This window comes from Musa acuminata, chromosome BXJ3-10, assembly GCF_036884655.1.
Source record: "Musa acuminata AAA Group cultivar baxijiao chromosome BXJ3-10, Cavendish_Baxijiao_AAA, whole genome shotgun sequence".
Classification (NCBI taxonomy): Eukaryota; Viridiplantae; Streptophyta; class Magnoliopsida; order Zingiberales; family Musaceae; genus Musa; species Musa acuminata.
In genome coordinates this window covers 25,666,296-25,680,027 of record NC_088358.1, presented here as the reverse complement: position 1 = coordinate 25,680,027, position 13,732 = coordinate 25,666,296, and the positions used below count along the sequence as shown (strand labels likewise).

Sequence of the window (13,732 nt, the reverse complement as noted above, 5' to 3'; positions counted from 1 at the left end):
GGCGCCGGATACGGCAAATATACACAAATCGACGGTCCTGATGTGTTTGATGTATAATTATGATTAGCCGTCGTCTAATTCAACGATTTCTTCCATTGACAAACAAAAATTACGAGATGGAATAAAGGCATAAATTTAAGGTTAATACAATTGGAATACAAAAGTACAACATGGTTTGCAATCATCATGCCACTTAGCATGAACGCGTCATTTCTTATCGTTCTCGGTCGGTGGATGTCGAGGAAAAGCGTGTTTTCGAGTGTGTTATTCTGATGGTCTTCTCATTGAGTACAATTCTACAACAGCCCCGCTCGCTTGGACTTAAGTCAAAATTGGCTGCTGACCACCAATAATTAGAAGTCCGACCGGTTCACTGGACCCGCACGCCTTCCATGATAACCATTAATTAGCATGCCATTCTAACATCCGTTCCACTATAATCTTTCAATATAATAATCCTATCCTGACATCGTTCCATTTGCCCAAACCATCCAACATCATCATTATTAGATGTACCGCAAATTAATCCAACCATTAATCGATAGGTCTGTCGAATTGTTTCCACCACCATTTATTTGGTCCGACTAAATCATTTCGAACACAAATAGAAATTATCGTGCCAGCCCGTCGATGATTCTTCTAGTTGGGCTTTATTTTGGATTTTGGGCTTTCATAGGCCGAACCGTCAAATGATCGATATATATATATAGCCATGAGAGCTTGCGTGGCAGCACACGCCATCCTTGCCGTACATCTCGGAGACCACAACAGAGCAACTCTAATTATAGAGACCAAAGCATGCCATCTACGAAAAGACGACATGAGTACACATTTCGGAACACCACAACCCGAGAAGACTTCGTCGGTGAGGCCTCGGAGGCCAACGAGTCAAACACGACTCCAGACGAAGCACGGGAGCCGTCGGATACGCTTTTCCCGAATCTTGAAGGAGGGAAAGGTCATGATGATGTCGCAGGGCGGCGCAGGTCCAAGTCCAACCCCATCCATCTGAATCCGGGTCCGAAAGGACTCGGTCCCACGACCCGACATCATGCGACCGACCCGTGTCCGAGGCGTCCCGGTCGCAGGCAGAGTATTCTAGTCGTCGCACGTTGGGACCGTGGCGAAGTGACCAAAACGCCCTCCGATCACGGGCGTCTGAGGCCACCCCTGGTGAGGGCAACCTGGTCATCGGCGGCGCCGGTTGGGATCTTCTCGGAATCTAATGTTAGCTTGAGGTGTACTCTTCTTCAAAAATTTAAACAGATTCGGAATCTTAGCGGGAAATTCAAATAGGCCCCTCGTCGTAATTTCCTCCGACATGGAGGTCGAATGTTACTAGAGCGCCGGTTCACCGGTTCGTCCACGACGGCCGTGAGGTAGGGTCATGTAGCCAACGGTTGAGGACCGCTAGGTAATTTTATTTTATGTTATGTTTATTTTCGAAAAGGACCTTCGTGAAAGAAAGAAGCGCATCGATGCTTAATCACTCTTTTACAGGTCGGACTTTGGAAATTCGTATGACACGAGGAGTTTTCTGTAAAACACACGGTTAGGTTTTGACGGCCGTCGGCTCTAACTCAATTAAATGACTAAAACGACCCTTTCCTGTCCGTTTGCGTGGTTGGTAAATCAGTGAATAGGTAATCGTGTTTGGGGCATTTATGGAGATTGAAGGACGGGCTCGATGATCCGTCCATGGAGGGCAGCAACGTCGCGTCTCGTCAGCCGTGTGGAGAACGACCAAAAGCTTTTCCTTTCATAAAAACGCACCATTTTTAATCCCAAAAAAGATCGATGGATTCGCCATTTAAATCCCCTGCTGGTCCTCTTAACGGCAGTGATCGGTTCCAGTTTCCATAGCGGAGCGGAGACCGTGCTCAAAGGTGCCATCTTTCCTCATAAAACCCAGTAAAAGCCCCCGCATTTGCTCTCCACCCCGTGCACTGCCGCTCCCACGGTTTCCAACGGCGGAAGAGAGAGCAAGCGCACCGCAAAGGCGACTAGCGAGAAAAGAGTAAGCTTTTCGTGCTTTGATTCGTGCCCCATTGATTGCTCTGTGGCGTCCCCTGGGTCAGAGAAGTGGAGAGAGGGAGAGAGCCCATTCCGTTGCTCTGTTTCTTTGATGAGGACGTCTATATAGTGTCTTCTTGACAGATTGATAGAAAGGAATTACCAGGGATCTCTTTTCCCTCCTCTTTCAAGAGGCCTCGTCCTTTGGCTGTAGTTCGTTTTGTGGGCAGAGTAGTTTTGATAGCATATATGAGAGAGAGAGAGCGCGCGATGGTGCATCAAAGCAGCTCAGGATTGATGGCGGCAATGTGAATAGAGAGCAAGAAAGAGGGAAGAACATAGCTTTTGCAGAGCCAGAGGCGCGAGTTGCTACTGTTTAGTTATGTTCTAAAACTTTTTCTGGACGCTTTTCTTTCTTCGTTTTGCCTGATCATCAAATATCATAATTAGTCACAGGAAAAATCAGGTAGCAACAGAATAAAAGGGGAAAAATCCGATTTTTTGTTTAACATGATATGAATTCGGCCGCTCTTTTCTGTTGTGCATCGTCCACTTTTACAGGGATTTGGAACTAAGCAAAGCGAGAGGTGAGAGTGGAAACCGGACCTTTAGGTGTGTCATCTTCACCCTTGGGTGACCGAGTGGCTACTGGTTACGTAGTTTCGATATGGATAGGTGGTGAGGGTGGTAGAACTCCTTTTTGATGCGCTTTATATAGTCCTAACTTTGTCGGAGAGAGAGAGAGAGAGAGAGGAAAAATCCAATCTTTCTCCGTCTTTAACAATTAGGATAGCTTTCCCTTCGTGTCTTTTCTGCTGAATTTTTGGAAGGCAGAGAATATCTGGAAGGGTGTGTTGTTTCCTCTCCTGCTCCTGAACTCCTACATCAGCTAAACATCCCAGCGAAAGCCTCCTCCTTGGTCTTCCACTTTTGAATCTGCAGCACTTCCATCTACCCCTCTCTCTCTCTCTCTCTCTCTCTCTCTCTATATATATATATATATATATATATATGGTTCTCTCTTATCTCTGGTTCTCTCTGCAACACCCATTTGTCTTGTAATGCTTTTCCTTTTGAAAAAGATCCCATTTTTGCGTCGCTTTTGGCCAAATTTTCCACATTTTCCCCTTGCGTCTTTCGACGTTTTCATCACTGCGTCGCCTCTCCTTTTGGGCTTTTGCCATGTCGATAAGATTCACTGCTTCTTTGTTCGTAGTTCGTTTCATGTGAGACCGTTGCAATGGCATCCCTTTCGCTCTTGTTTGCGTTGTAGGACTTCCAGACAGTAGGCGTCTTCGGCTTCGCTCTGCTCCTGCAGCCGGAGAATGGGTCGGGCGAAGCGTTGGCTGCGGAGTCTTTGGGGTGGGAAGAAGGAGAACAGGGAAGGGAAGGACTACTCCGGCTACCGTGGCGATGAGGACAGGAGGGAGAAGAAAAGGTGGAGCTTCACGAAGTCGGTCAGGGGTTCCGGCGACGACGTGGTGCTGGGCCAGAATGCTTCGACCGCGGCGGCGGTAGAAGCCGCGTGGTTCAGATCGTTCTACTCGGAGAGTGAGAAGGAGCAGAGCAAGCACGCCATTGCGGTGGCGGCGGCCACTGCTGCAGCTGCCGACGCAGCCGTCGCGGCAGCGCAAGCCGCGGTCGCGGTCGTGCGGCTTACGAGCCAGGGGAGCGGTGCCATGTTCGGCCGCAGCATCGAGCGTCTAGCGGCCGTCAAGATCCAGTCTGCATTCCGGGCATATTTGGTATCGGAATCAACCTCCTCTTCGTTTCTTCTTTGGATGTTTCATTTCCTTTCTGCTACTCTCTTCCATTCGTATCAGATGCTGTTTTCGGTCCTCATTTCCTATCGATTATGATAGCTTCTTAGTATTCACAGCCACTATTTACCTGTGTTCCGAGAAGGAATGACGAGCTTTTATTGCTCCTTTGGAATGGATCTCTGATTATTTCGGTCACTCATAATTTCTTTTGTTCCCTTCCTTATCCTTTCATTTCGCCCAATCTTTTGCTTTCGGAATCGAATCATGTTGAATCCCATTGAGTTTAGCCTTCCTTTCAATGGTTCTAATGATATTGAATCCCATTGGCGTGAGTTATGCAGGCAAAGAAAGCTCTCAGAGCTCTCAAAGCACTCGTCAAGCTACAAGCTTTGGTCAGAGGCTATCTTGTGCGCAAGCAAGCCGCCGCAACTCTTCATAGCATGCAGGCTCTCATCAGAGCTCAGGCGACAGTGCGAGCTCGGAGAGCTCGCAATCTTCTCCGGGACGACCGGAGACTTCAGCTAGAGTTCCGCCATCAGCCACCTTTTGTATGTCTCGAGTGCTGATTACGTCCTCGATATGATCTTAGTAATCGGTATATTACTCAGCGCTTCCTGTTCTTCTTCTTCCTTGATTGTAGGAGAGGTTCGAGGAGGTGAGGAGCGAGAACATGTCGTCGTTCCATAGCAGGAGGCTCTCTGCCGGCCTCGACAACGTTTCCAATGGCTTCGACAGGAGCCCAAAGATCGTGGAGATCGACACCTGCCGCCCGAAGTCGTCGAGATCATCCCGTCGGACGAACCCGTCGGTTTTGGACCCCGCCGACGACCTGCACTCGAGTTCCATCTCCTCTCCGCTGCCGTGCCAGATTCCGGCCAGGATCTTCATCCCCGACTGCCGCAACTTCCAAGAATACGACTGGTGCCTCGCAGGCGACAAGTGCCGGCTGTCGCACACGGCACAGAGCACTCCCCGCTACGTGAACGCACCCGGCAACGCGCCTGTCACGCCGACGAAGAGCGTGTGCGGCGCCGACGGGGTTCTCCGCCGCTTCATGAACGTCCCCGACTGCCCTAACTACATGGCGAGCACGCAGTCCTTCGAGGCGAAGGCGAGGTCGCAGAGCGCACCGAAGCAGCGGCCGGAGCCGGCGGGGACGCGGAAGAGGCTGCCTCCGAGCGAAGTGATGGTGGAGTCCCGGGCAAGTTTGAGCGGAGCCATGATGCAGAGGTCCTGCACCCGCGTGCAGGAGGCCTTCAACTTCAAGACAGCTGTTGTTGGGAGGCTCGACAGGGAGTCCTACTTGCAAAGGAAGACCTGATGCGATAAGAGTCCTTGAGATCACAAGAATAAGAGGAAGAGATCTGCGCCACCTTCCTCTCTTGATCGTGTCTTTTCCTCTATAGAATCCATGTAAATTCTTAGACTGTCTCTAACAAATCCTTGTTCTTCCTCCCTCGTTGCTCGTTGATGTTAGAGATAATGCACGGTTTCCTCGCTGTCTCATGGCTGGATTGATGGGTGCATGTGCATCAGAGTGAGGTTTGCCGGAGACAGACCACTGTGGCCATATGACTGACAGTGTGGGGTAAACTCATAGCTTTTGCAGGGCAGCAGCAAGGTGTTATCAGTGATGATGGGGCCAGATGAGCAGCTCTTGCTTCGTCTTATTCTCTTAATAAGACCTGCAACTTCTTGAAACCTCGAAACGGAGGAACATGAACAGAGAACCGTGACTTGGCCTGACAATTCTTTTCCTTCATCTTAGATTTGACGTGACCGCCGTGTCGCAATGTAATGTTGATGGTGATGGTGTTGGTGGGAAAGCAAAAGATGTCACCGGTGACAACATTTCACGACGACTCGCTGAGATTGCGGTCCGAGTTTTGTTTCTTCCTTCGGTCAAAATCTTCCCTGCACAGTCCGTGATGCAGAATTCTTTTGGACCGTCTTCTCGTGCACCGAATCCTTCGCTGACCTCTACAACGCTACTCGGCTTGGGTTTCCAAATGATAACTATTGCTTCTGAGCTCCACAAGCTGCTGATGCAATAGATGAACAGCCAAAAGCTCCCACACAGCCAACTTTTGTTCCTCAGAGCTGCTGCAGGCGATCGAATACTGTTGCTAACACTGTTTATACCTCATTTGCAGTAATCATTAGAGTTTGATTTGATTGATGAGAGGGTTTGGGAGGCTGTGCACGCAACTCTGTCACGAGCTCAAAACTATGCACTGCACTGCACTCTTTATCTTCCTCCAAACGAAGGAGGCTGTGCTTGCATCACGCTGCCTCATCTCCCTAACCGAAATGCTCCTCCCTAGGGCACATTTCGGTACCTGCGCCACTCACTACCATCTCCTTGTCGGCTTACACTGCCAAGTCCACCGAGCCGTGCCACAGCTTTCTCCATGACGTGTGATGCCATTCTTCTCGCTATCTCTCTCCATGATCCTCTTGTCGCATCAATCAGCCCATGTCCCGATCGCTCCTTCGACGACGGGGTGGTGGATACGATCGACGTGCAACGGTTGTTGCTGCAGCATCTCCGCCTCGGCGTCCATGGAGAAGACGGCAGCACGGGCTCGGTCGCACCGTCCGGTCAAACTCATGGGTGTCATCTGATCTCGGCCTGTACTTGGTGTCCATGGAGGAATCACGTTCATGGTGTCGCTCCAGAGTCTCCCCGTACCCAGGAATCTTCCACATGAACATGCACCGGTGATACACGTATATTTTCTCGCAACCCAAGCCGAAGAAGATCGAAGATCGTATGGATCAGTTCATGAACGATCGTATTTGCTGTAGCACTCGTCCTCTATTGTCACTTCAGTGCGATTCCAAGGTGGAGAAAAGCTTGCGCTTCGGAAAAGCTACAAAAAAGTTGCAAGAAAGAACAGTGAGTGATCGTGAAAGATGAACACACCTCGTGGGATCCATTTGACTGCTCTTCTTCTGCTTTTGAGCACATGATTACCCAAATTTGAGGCAGTCGGATGCTTACAAGTCAAATCTGCTGCAGTGGATGAACACGATCGATCACCTACTCATTCATTAAACATCAATCAACAAGTCTTTGGAAGGTTACCCATTTTGCTGCTCATTTAGACTTCCCTGTGAGAGAAGCCATGAATGAGTGAGAGCAGCAACATCGAGCTATAATCTACAGAATTAGTCCAATCCAACAACCACATGAACACTAATGGAAATACTAAGAAGGATTGATTGAACACACTGAATACCTTTGGAAGTACATCACTTGTCCTTCTTCCCTCACTCTGATCACCCTTTCTTTACTCTCTAAGCTCGAACCACGAGGCTTATAGTCTTTTAAGTTGAGATGGACTGTTTAGATTAGTTTAAGATGACTGTTTAGATACAGGAGTTGGTGTAGTTTTGAATTCTTGAAAAGGGTGTGTGCCCATGTCATCATCATCATCCTCTTGTGAGGTTGGCTGGCTCAAGGTTGATGGCCATGCATCCAACCAACAATGTCAGGGCTTAATCCAATTACCCTTAGCCCAAAAGGACATGCTTACCTGGTGAACATTCAAACCTTCTCTGCAAACTGCACACTCCCACACCCACAAGTACCAAGCTGAGGGTTAAGATCGTTGCTTTGTTTTGGTCTCTGTCTCTGTCTCTTTCTCTGTCTCTCTCTTGAGATCATCATCTACTGGATCATTAGCAAAACAAATGGCAAGTGCTTCAGGGTGAATGTGAATGCGAATGCTGGTGCAGGGTGAGGTAATGCTTACAGAAGCCGTCCTTGGAATTCCTTCTGTGTGATACGGATCTTTCGGGGTCACCATGTCAGGCAACCTGCGCCGGTGTCGGGAGCCGCTCGTACATGCATCACATGACCCCTCCTCCCCCCCCTGTTGTGGATGGATCGACCGGATGCTTTCTCGTCTCTCACGGCCCCGGGCAGCCAGTGGTGGTCCTCCTCATCCTCGGTTCTCGAGCTCCACCTCCTGCACGGTGAACTTAGTTGATTAGTGACCATCATGTAGATCACAATCCAAACAAGATTCATTCAATCCGACGCAGTGCTCGAAGACAAAACCTGCACACTTGACCCCTTCACTGAGACTAGCTCCAGTGATCGATAGGGCATTTGAATTGCTGCTTTGTGCCTCACATCTGTGGCAGGAATCTATGAGACATGACCCACACTTGGAAGGCACATGTCGAGAGGTCACGGTCGGGCCCTGAACCCATAATTCTCGCCCTCCGTTGCTTGCACTTGTCGAATGCTCAGGCCTCGCTGCGTGAGTGGTGAAAGAAAGGGACTTTACCTTCTCGAAATACTCGGAAGACACTGGCTGATGGATGAAGAGGAAGTTGGCATTCTCTCATTACTGAGATGGCTCGAGTGGCTGCAGGTTGTGTTGGTTCTCGTTTGCCTGTTGGGCAAAGGGTCGAACGACCGGAAGGCATTGGCCATCTCTCATGATCGCAGGCAACCATCTATTGATCGGAAGAGATCTACTATATTCCGATGGAATCTCTCGCGTGACTTGTGCTTGTAAAGACGCGATTCAATGCACTTTAAACTCGAAAGTGACGTGCGGCAGGAGCACATCGATGGCCACAAAGTGTTCGCGCAAATGACTCGGCCGATGCTGACTTGCATGGGGGTGTATCAATGCGTGCATTGATGAGAGCAGAGCAGATACCGGATGGCTACTGATTAGGTACAATTGTCTGCCACATGCGGCCTAACCGAACGATGTTGATGGCAGTTATTACTACCTCTGATGTTAGCCAACGGAATTCCCACTGGGTCAAAAGAATAATTGGTGTTGCTGTCGTTTCAGGAATCCCAATCAATCAACATTATAATTGTTACAATCTAATTGGTGTTGCCGTTAGCTAGCGAAGAAATAATTTACCTGTTAATACAATCAATTGACTCAGTATATTTATCAGATCTTTAAAATGAATTTTAATTTTAATCCATTTACAACTAAATTACAATCAATGATGCCGTGAAAGCAAACGGATCGGACGGCATCCACCATGCATAGGTGAGATCGTGTCGGGATGGGCATAGCATGACGGGTCCCACCCACCATTGCGAGACCAAGTAGATTTTGGGTTGATTGAGCATATTGGGATCGACAAATTATATAGAAATTATTGTGAAAGAATTACTTACATAAATAAATGATTTCCAAAGAACTTGAAAATATGAGACGATAATTACATCTATAAAGGAATGATTCCTTTGGACATAAAGACACACACAACATGTTCGCACGACCTATATTATATATAGGTACATAACGCATATGAAGGTAATGCGTGGAGTGGCACATGGGGCGGTGTAAAGTGGAGCTACTACTTTTGTATAATATTAGTGATAATAATAATAATATGGTAATTGTGAACTGAGATTTAAGTTCTATGCTGTGCACATCGTCTCGTGACAACGATGGGTTAGTGAAGGCAATCTTTGAGCAATGATGGTTGACTCCATCCAGAATTCACCTAGAAAATATCATTTGAGGTCTATAATAGAATAGGTGAAGATTTAAGTATGCTGGCCGGTCCAGTGACAACCAAATTAGACTCGTTAGATCCAATCTAGCCGAATCAATTGGAACTTTTAATATCTCGATAGGTCTAATCTAGCCGAATCCATTTGAAGTTTTAATATCTGTCTATTCTAGGCAGCCCATCATGTGGTTCGTGGTAAGATACATGAACTTTGCTCACGGCCTGACTATGTACATTAGATAGGTTGTATTTATTAACTATCTGAAGTAGCAACGCGAGGAATAATTTGTAATCATTTCATATTCCTTTCTATTCTTTGTTTTATATTTTACGACGGATGTTTATATTTGCAGCCATGCTTATTTCCAGGCCCATGTTCCTATGTGATTCGTTTCCAGTCAAGACTTGATATGTAGCATCTTGATAAGTATAAAAAGACAAAACAGAGACATCCAAATGTAAAGACAAAACAGAGACATCCAAATGTGCTATGTCGACCGAAATCCCAATAGAAAATATTCGAAATATTTTCTGTACGTAGAAAATATTCCCCTAACATTAGGGATGATCAACTATAAAGAACGGATCCAAGGATTTGATCCTTCTCTCTTTACTACTTAGTCCATTTCAGGAGTCTGACTTGAGCGTAAGAGAACGTTGAACATTCATTGCTGCATCACAATATTATATATATAGCTACAATTTAATAGTATCTTCCACAATGAAATGTGAAATGTTGACCGACCACAGAATGATACATGTTACAAAACGAAGTAAACATTATAATCCACACAAACAGATAAAATAACAACAATCATTCTCAACATAACTTCCAACAATACTTCAAGCTCGCTCATTGTTGGTAACACTCGTTGCAATTTCAGGTAGTCCGTAGGCCCATATTATAGGATTTTAAGACCAAAAACAAATGGAAAAGGATTCAAGCTCAGTATACTAATCAAAAACCTTGATCAAAGAGATAATCACCGAGCCTCTCTACTACCATGTTGCATTGACCAGGGGTCATTGGCTCCTCGTATATGCCAAATATCAAAGCCAGATTGGTTTTCTTGACAGTAACACCGCCAGAACCCTATAAGAAAGCATTATTTATGTTTATGTGCGACTGAAACATACATATTTGAGGAAAAAAAAAAAGAATGCTCGTAGTCGATGAAAGAACCAAAAGCTTAAATCTTGAACAATTAGCTAAAGTCTAATTTAGTATAGTATGGTTCGTTTGTTCAGCTACTGATATCCCATTTACGGTTAGGAGTCTTTATGAAAATTGGGGTGGCAGATATGGGCCAGATGGTGTTTGAGGATGGCCCAACATTAAGTCAAGTTGAACCTATTTTACCTCTGAGCATGCATGGCATGTCTCATTTTCATGTTTTACTTCCATGTATATAAATACCATCCAGGAAAGGGCAAAAGTATGACCCTACAAGATAAAAACTACATGAAGATTGACCAATCAAAAGTTACCATGGCAGTTAATATATTACTTGAACATTAGTTCTTTTACCTTTGCACATATTAGGTATTCTCATCGAGATGCCTCAGGCAGAGCGTAATCCTATTTGAGGAACAATTTGATGAAAATAACAAATGAAGCAAATGACAAAATTTGCATAAGCCATCTAGAAGTAGATCTGCAATTAAGGCAATAGGTAGTAATCCTATTTGATAAACTAATGAGTTGGATTAGTTCTTCCAACGACGGTGAGACTAAGCTGTTCTGGCATGGTTTCAAGACTAAGACGTCTACCAAAAGATATTACATGGTGCAGGTAGATCAATAAGCTACCAGATAATTGCTAATTAATATTTTGCTTTCTGCAATTAATGGAGGAATACAGTTCTCAGAGCACCCTTGAAGAGAGAACAATAACTCATGTTGATTTAAAAAATTAATAGTTTGTCAGTTTGATGGATCCACATTAGCTAACCACTGTCTCTCTCACTCTATTGATCTAAAGTCTTCCACATCAACAAAAACATCCACTGGTTGCTTAAATTAAAATAAAGAAAATCGAGGACCAGAAAGACTAATATAGGCCATGCTTAAGTTCTCTTAGAGAGAAAAGCCAGTTGTTTAAAGTCAACAAGTATGAAAAACAAATTCTAAGCTAATTATTTTAAGGCCTAGGAAAAGTCACTTGCTGCCAATGTGCACCCTGCTATCTTCACTTCTCTCTCATGTACAAGGTCTGTTGCAAAATTAGACCATATATTATACTACAAACTGTTTTCTTAGAAACTTTGACATCATTGAAAGACATCTTAAAAACGAATCATTGAAAGAAGAAGATCTATGGTTATAGTACCATCTAAATTATTTATGATCACCATTAACTAATGAGCTATATGGATCACGGGATACAATTAGAGGCAAATAGATTCAGAAATGAGGGTAATTCATACATGTTGTGGTTAATAGTTCGGATGACGTAGCCTGCATACTCTCTTAATTGCATATGCCGGATGATCATTAACAAAATTTTCAAGCAAAATGCCTTAATTTAAAAACAAACTTTGAGCATAGAAGCGACAAGCTCCAGTTGACTTCGTCATGGATCCATAATTTAAAACAGAAATAATATGATTCTCCCCCATCAAAGATACAGATACTTTCAGTTTTGATCATCTTCATGATATCGTTTCTTTTTTATTAAGGCCTAATTTAATTATTACTAGAATTTCCAAAAAAAATATTAAACAATTCATGATGTGTCTTATGCATTCAAGAAAACATTAAGTATTTAGAAATATAAACTTGAGTATAATCAAATTGGCATTCTGTGCAATAACAATGGAATGCCATTGAACTTCTAGGTCAACGAAATATTGGACTTCACGTTAAACAAAGCACAGAGTAGATTAGTCAATAAGCAGGGTATAGAGTCTGACCTTCTTTCCTCGAATAACGGCTCCTGGCTCGCCTTGGATGACCATGTACTTTGTCCCTCCAAGGTACAACCCAGTTGGAGCAAGCGATCCAGGTTCATCAAAGTCTTTCATGATTGCAGAAATCTCTTCCGGCTTGTACTGCAGAATTTATATGAATATAACTGAATGACTAGATAGTCAAATGTTGAGAGGACCCAAGAAAAGTGTTCTGCAGCATCATCAGCTAGAATTTAGTGTCGACATTTAAGTTTCCTGTATTAATACACTAATTGGCAGCCCTTCAGACGAAGAGGTTCTAAGTCAAATACATTATTTTGACTTATTAAAATTGTAAGTCAAATAAATTGTATGAACTTATCATGACTAGAAATAAGAAAAGATCTACTAGAATGCCTTAACTCAAGGGCTTTATTAGGTCAAACATTTTGTATAGCTCTCATCATTTAAATTAGTCGATGAGTGTAACAAATAAACAATTATTTTGAAGACATTGTGTCAGATCTTATCATCTCTTCCGATCGCCAAAGTTTATTCTCTCAGAATCATGAACGCAATCACTCATGCCTGCTAAAAAAAAAAATGGGGGCACATGCTGGAGCACGAGAATCAACAATCAGATCTCCTCTCCATCGATCATTGGCAATCCCCGTGTAATTCCGCATCCAGGACTCAATACAAGACCGTCACACGATGCGATCCCCCATCCAAGCCCTTAACCACGAATTGCTCGTTGTTCCACAGGGCAAGGATTCGACGGCTAGCATGAACCCACATCTACCGACATACACAAAGGTGATCCTAGGTTAGAGCCCATCAAGAACGAAAAGTCCGGGTAAGACCAACTTCGATCCAACATCAGATGAAGAAAACCACAGTTAAAAAGAAAAAAAAAATCAACACCACAACAGATCAAACAGATCTGCCGCTGCAGCGATCATCCATCAGATCCAAAGAACACAAGCAGATCAAACTAATCGAGAGGCGTAGCCAAGAAGCAAACCGAAAGGATAAGGGAGGATACCTGAGGGAAGAGCTCACTCTGGGCCCAGACGCTGCCGTCGTGGCCGACGATGGAAGCGGCCGTGAGGCGCTGGCCGTCAATGTCGCACATCAAATGGTCGTCGACGTACGTTTGCCACGACATCGCCTTCCCTCTTCTTCAGTTCGCGTGAGGAACCACTGATGAAGGAGGGCTAACGCTGCTCACGTATTTATCGGCGCGAACGAATTGGTGGGGGTGGTGCAAAATAATATCTCACAGGAGGGTGTAAATGCAAAAGTAATATTTTCGATAACATAATACGTTGCCAACAAAACCAAAAATTTCAGAAGAGGAATATCAAATGCTAATAAAGACCTTTCACTTGTCCTCATTGCACAGAGAAGTGTAAGCCATGTAGGGGTTCAGGATGGAGATATAGCACAGAGAATTAGGTCCTGCTAAGGCGACAAAGATAAAAGTTGACAGCAGCTGAAGGGGAAGTCTCACCAAGTTGCTTTGAGCAACAATGATATTGTTTGGAAAAGCAATTCTAGGTTCA

At 44.9% G+C, this 13,732-nt stretch overlaps 2 protein-coding genes across 2 annotated transcripts; one reads left to right on the top strand and one right to left on the bottom strand.

Annotated features, from left to right (window-relative positions):
* The first annotated feature begins 1,860 nt into the window (after positions 1–1,860).
* Positions 1,861–5,275, top strand: LOC104000876 (protein IQ-domain 26-like). Its single transcript, XM_018819463.2, has 4 exons — positions 1,861–2,017; positions 3,287–3,758; positions 4,118–4,324; positions 4,417–5,275. The coding sequence occupies exons 2-4, from the start codon at positions 3,339–3,341 to the stop codon at positions 5,095–5,097; spliced, it is 1,308 nt and encodes a 435-aa protein (XP_018675008.2). The 5' UTR covers positions 1,861–2,017; positions 3,287–3,338; the 3' UTR covers positions 5,098–5,275.
* Positions 5,276–9,925: 4,650 nt separating this feature from the next.
* LOC135650862 (profilin-like) lies at positions 9,926–13,401 on the bottom strand. Its single transcript, XM_065170499.1, has 3 exons — positions 13,213–13,401; positions 12,192–12,329; positions 9,926–10,371 (listed from the first exon to the last, which is right to left on the bottom strand). The coding sequence occupies exons 1-3, from the start codon at positions 13,333–13,335 to the stop codon at positions 10,237–10,239; spliced, it is 396 nt and encodes a 131-aa protein (XP_065026571.1). The 5' UTR covers positions 13,336–13,401; the 3' UTR covers positions 9,926–10,236.
* Positions 13,402–13,732: the final 331 nt, after the last annotated feature.

Excerpts from the sequence above, each read along its gene's own strand:
- LOC135650862 (XM_065170499.1), bottom strand. The coding sequence starts at position 13,335 with ATGTCGTGGCAAACGTACGTCGACGACCATTTGATGTGCGACATTGAC. Across the intron at positions 12,330-13,212 it reads AGAGTGAGCTCTTCCCTCAG|TACAAGCCGGAAGAGATTTC; the intron begins GTATCCTCCCTT and ends TAAATTCTGCAG. Across the intron at positions 10,372-12,191 it reads CCGTTATTCGAGGAAAGAAG|GGTTCTGGCGGTGTTACTGT; the intron begins GTCAGACTCTAT and ends GCTTTCTTATAG.
- LOC104000876 (XM_018819463.2), top strand. The coding sequence starts at position 3,339 with ATGGGTCGGGCGAAGCGTTGGCTGCGGAGTCTTTGGGGTGGGAAGAAG. Across the intron at positions 3,759-4,117 it reads CTGCATTCCGGGCATATTTG|GCAAAGAAAGCTCTCAGAGC; the intron begins GTATCGGAATCA and ends TGAGTTATGCAG. Across the intron at positions 4,325-4,416 it reads TCCGCCATCAGCCACCTTTT|GAGAGGTTCGAGGAGGTGAG; the intron begins GTATGTCTCGAG and ends CCTTGATTGTAG.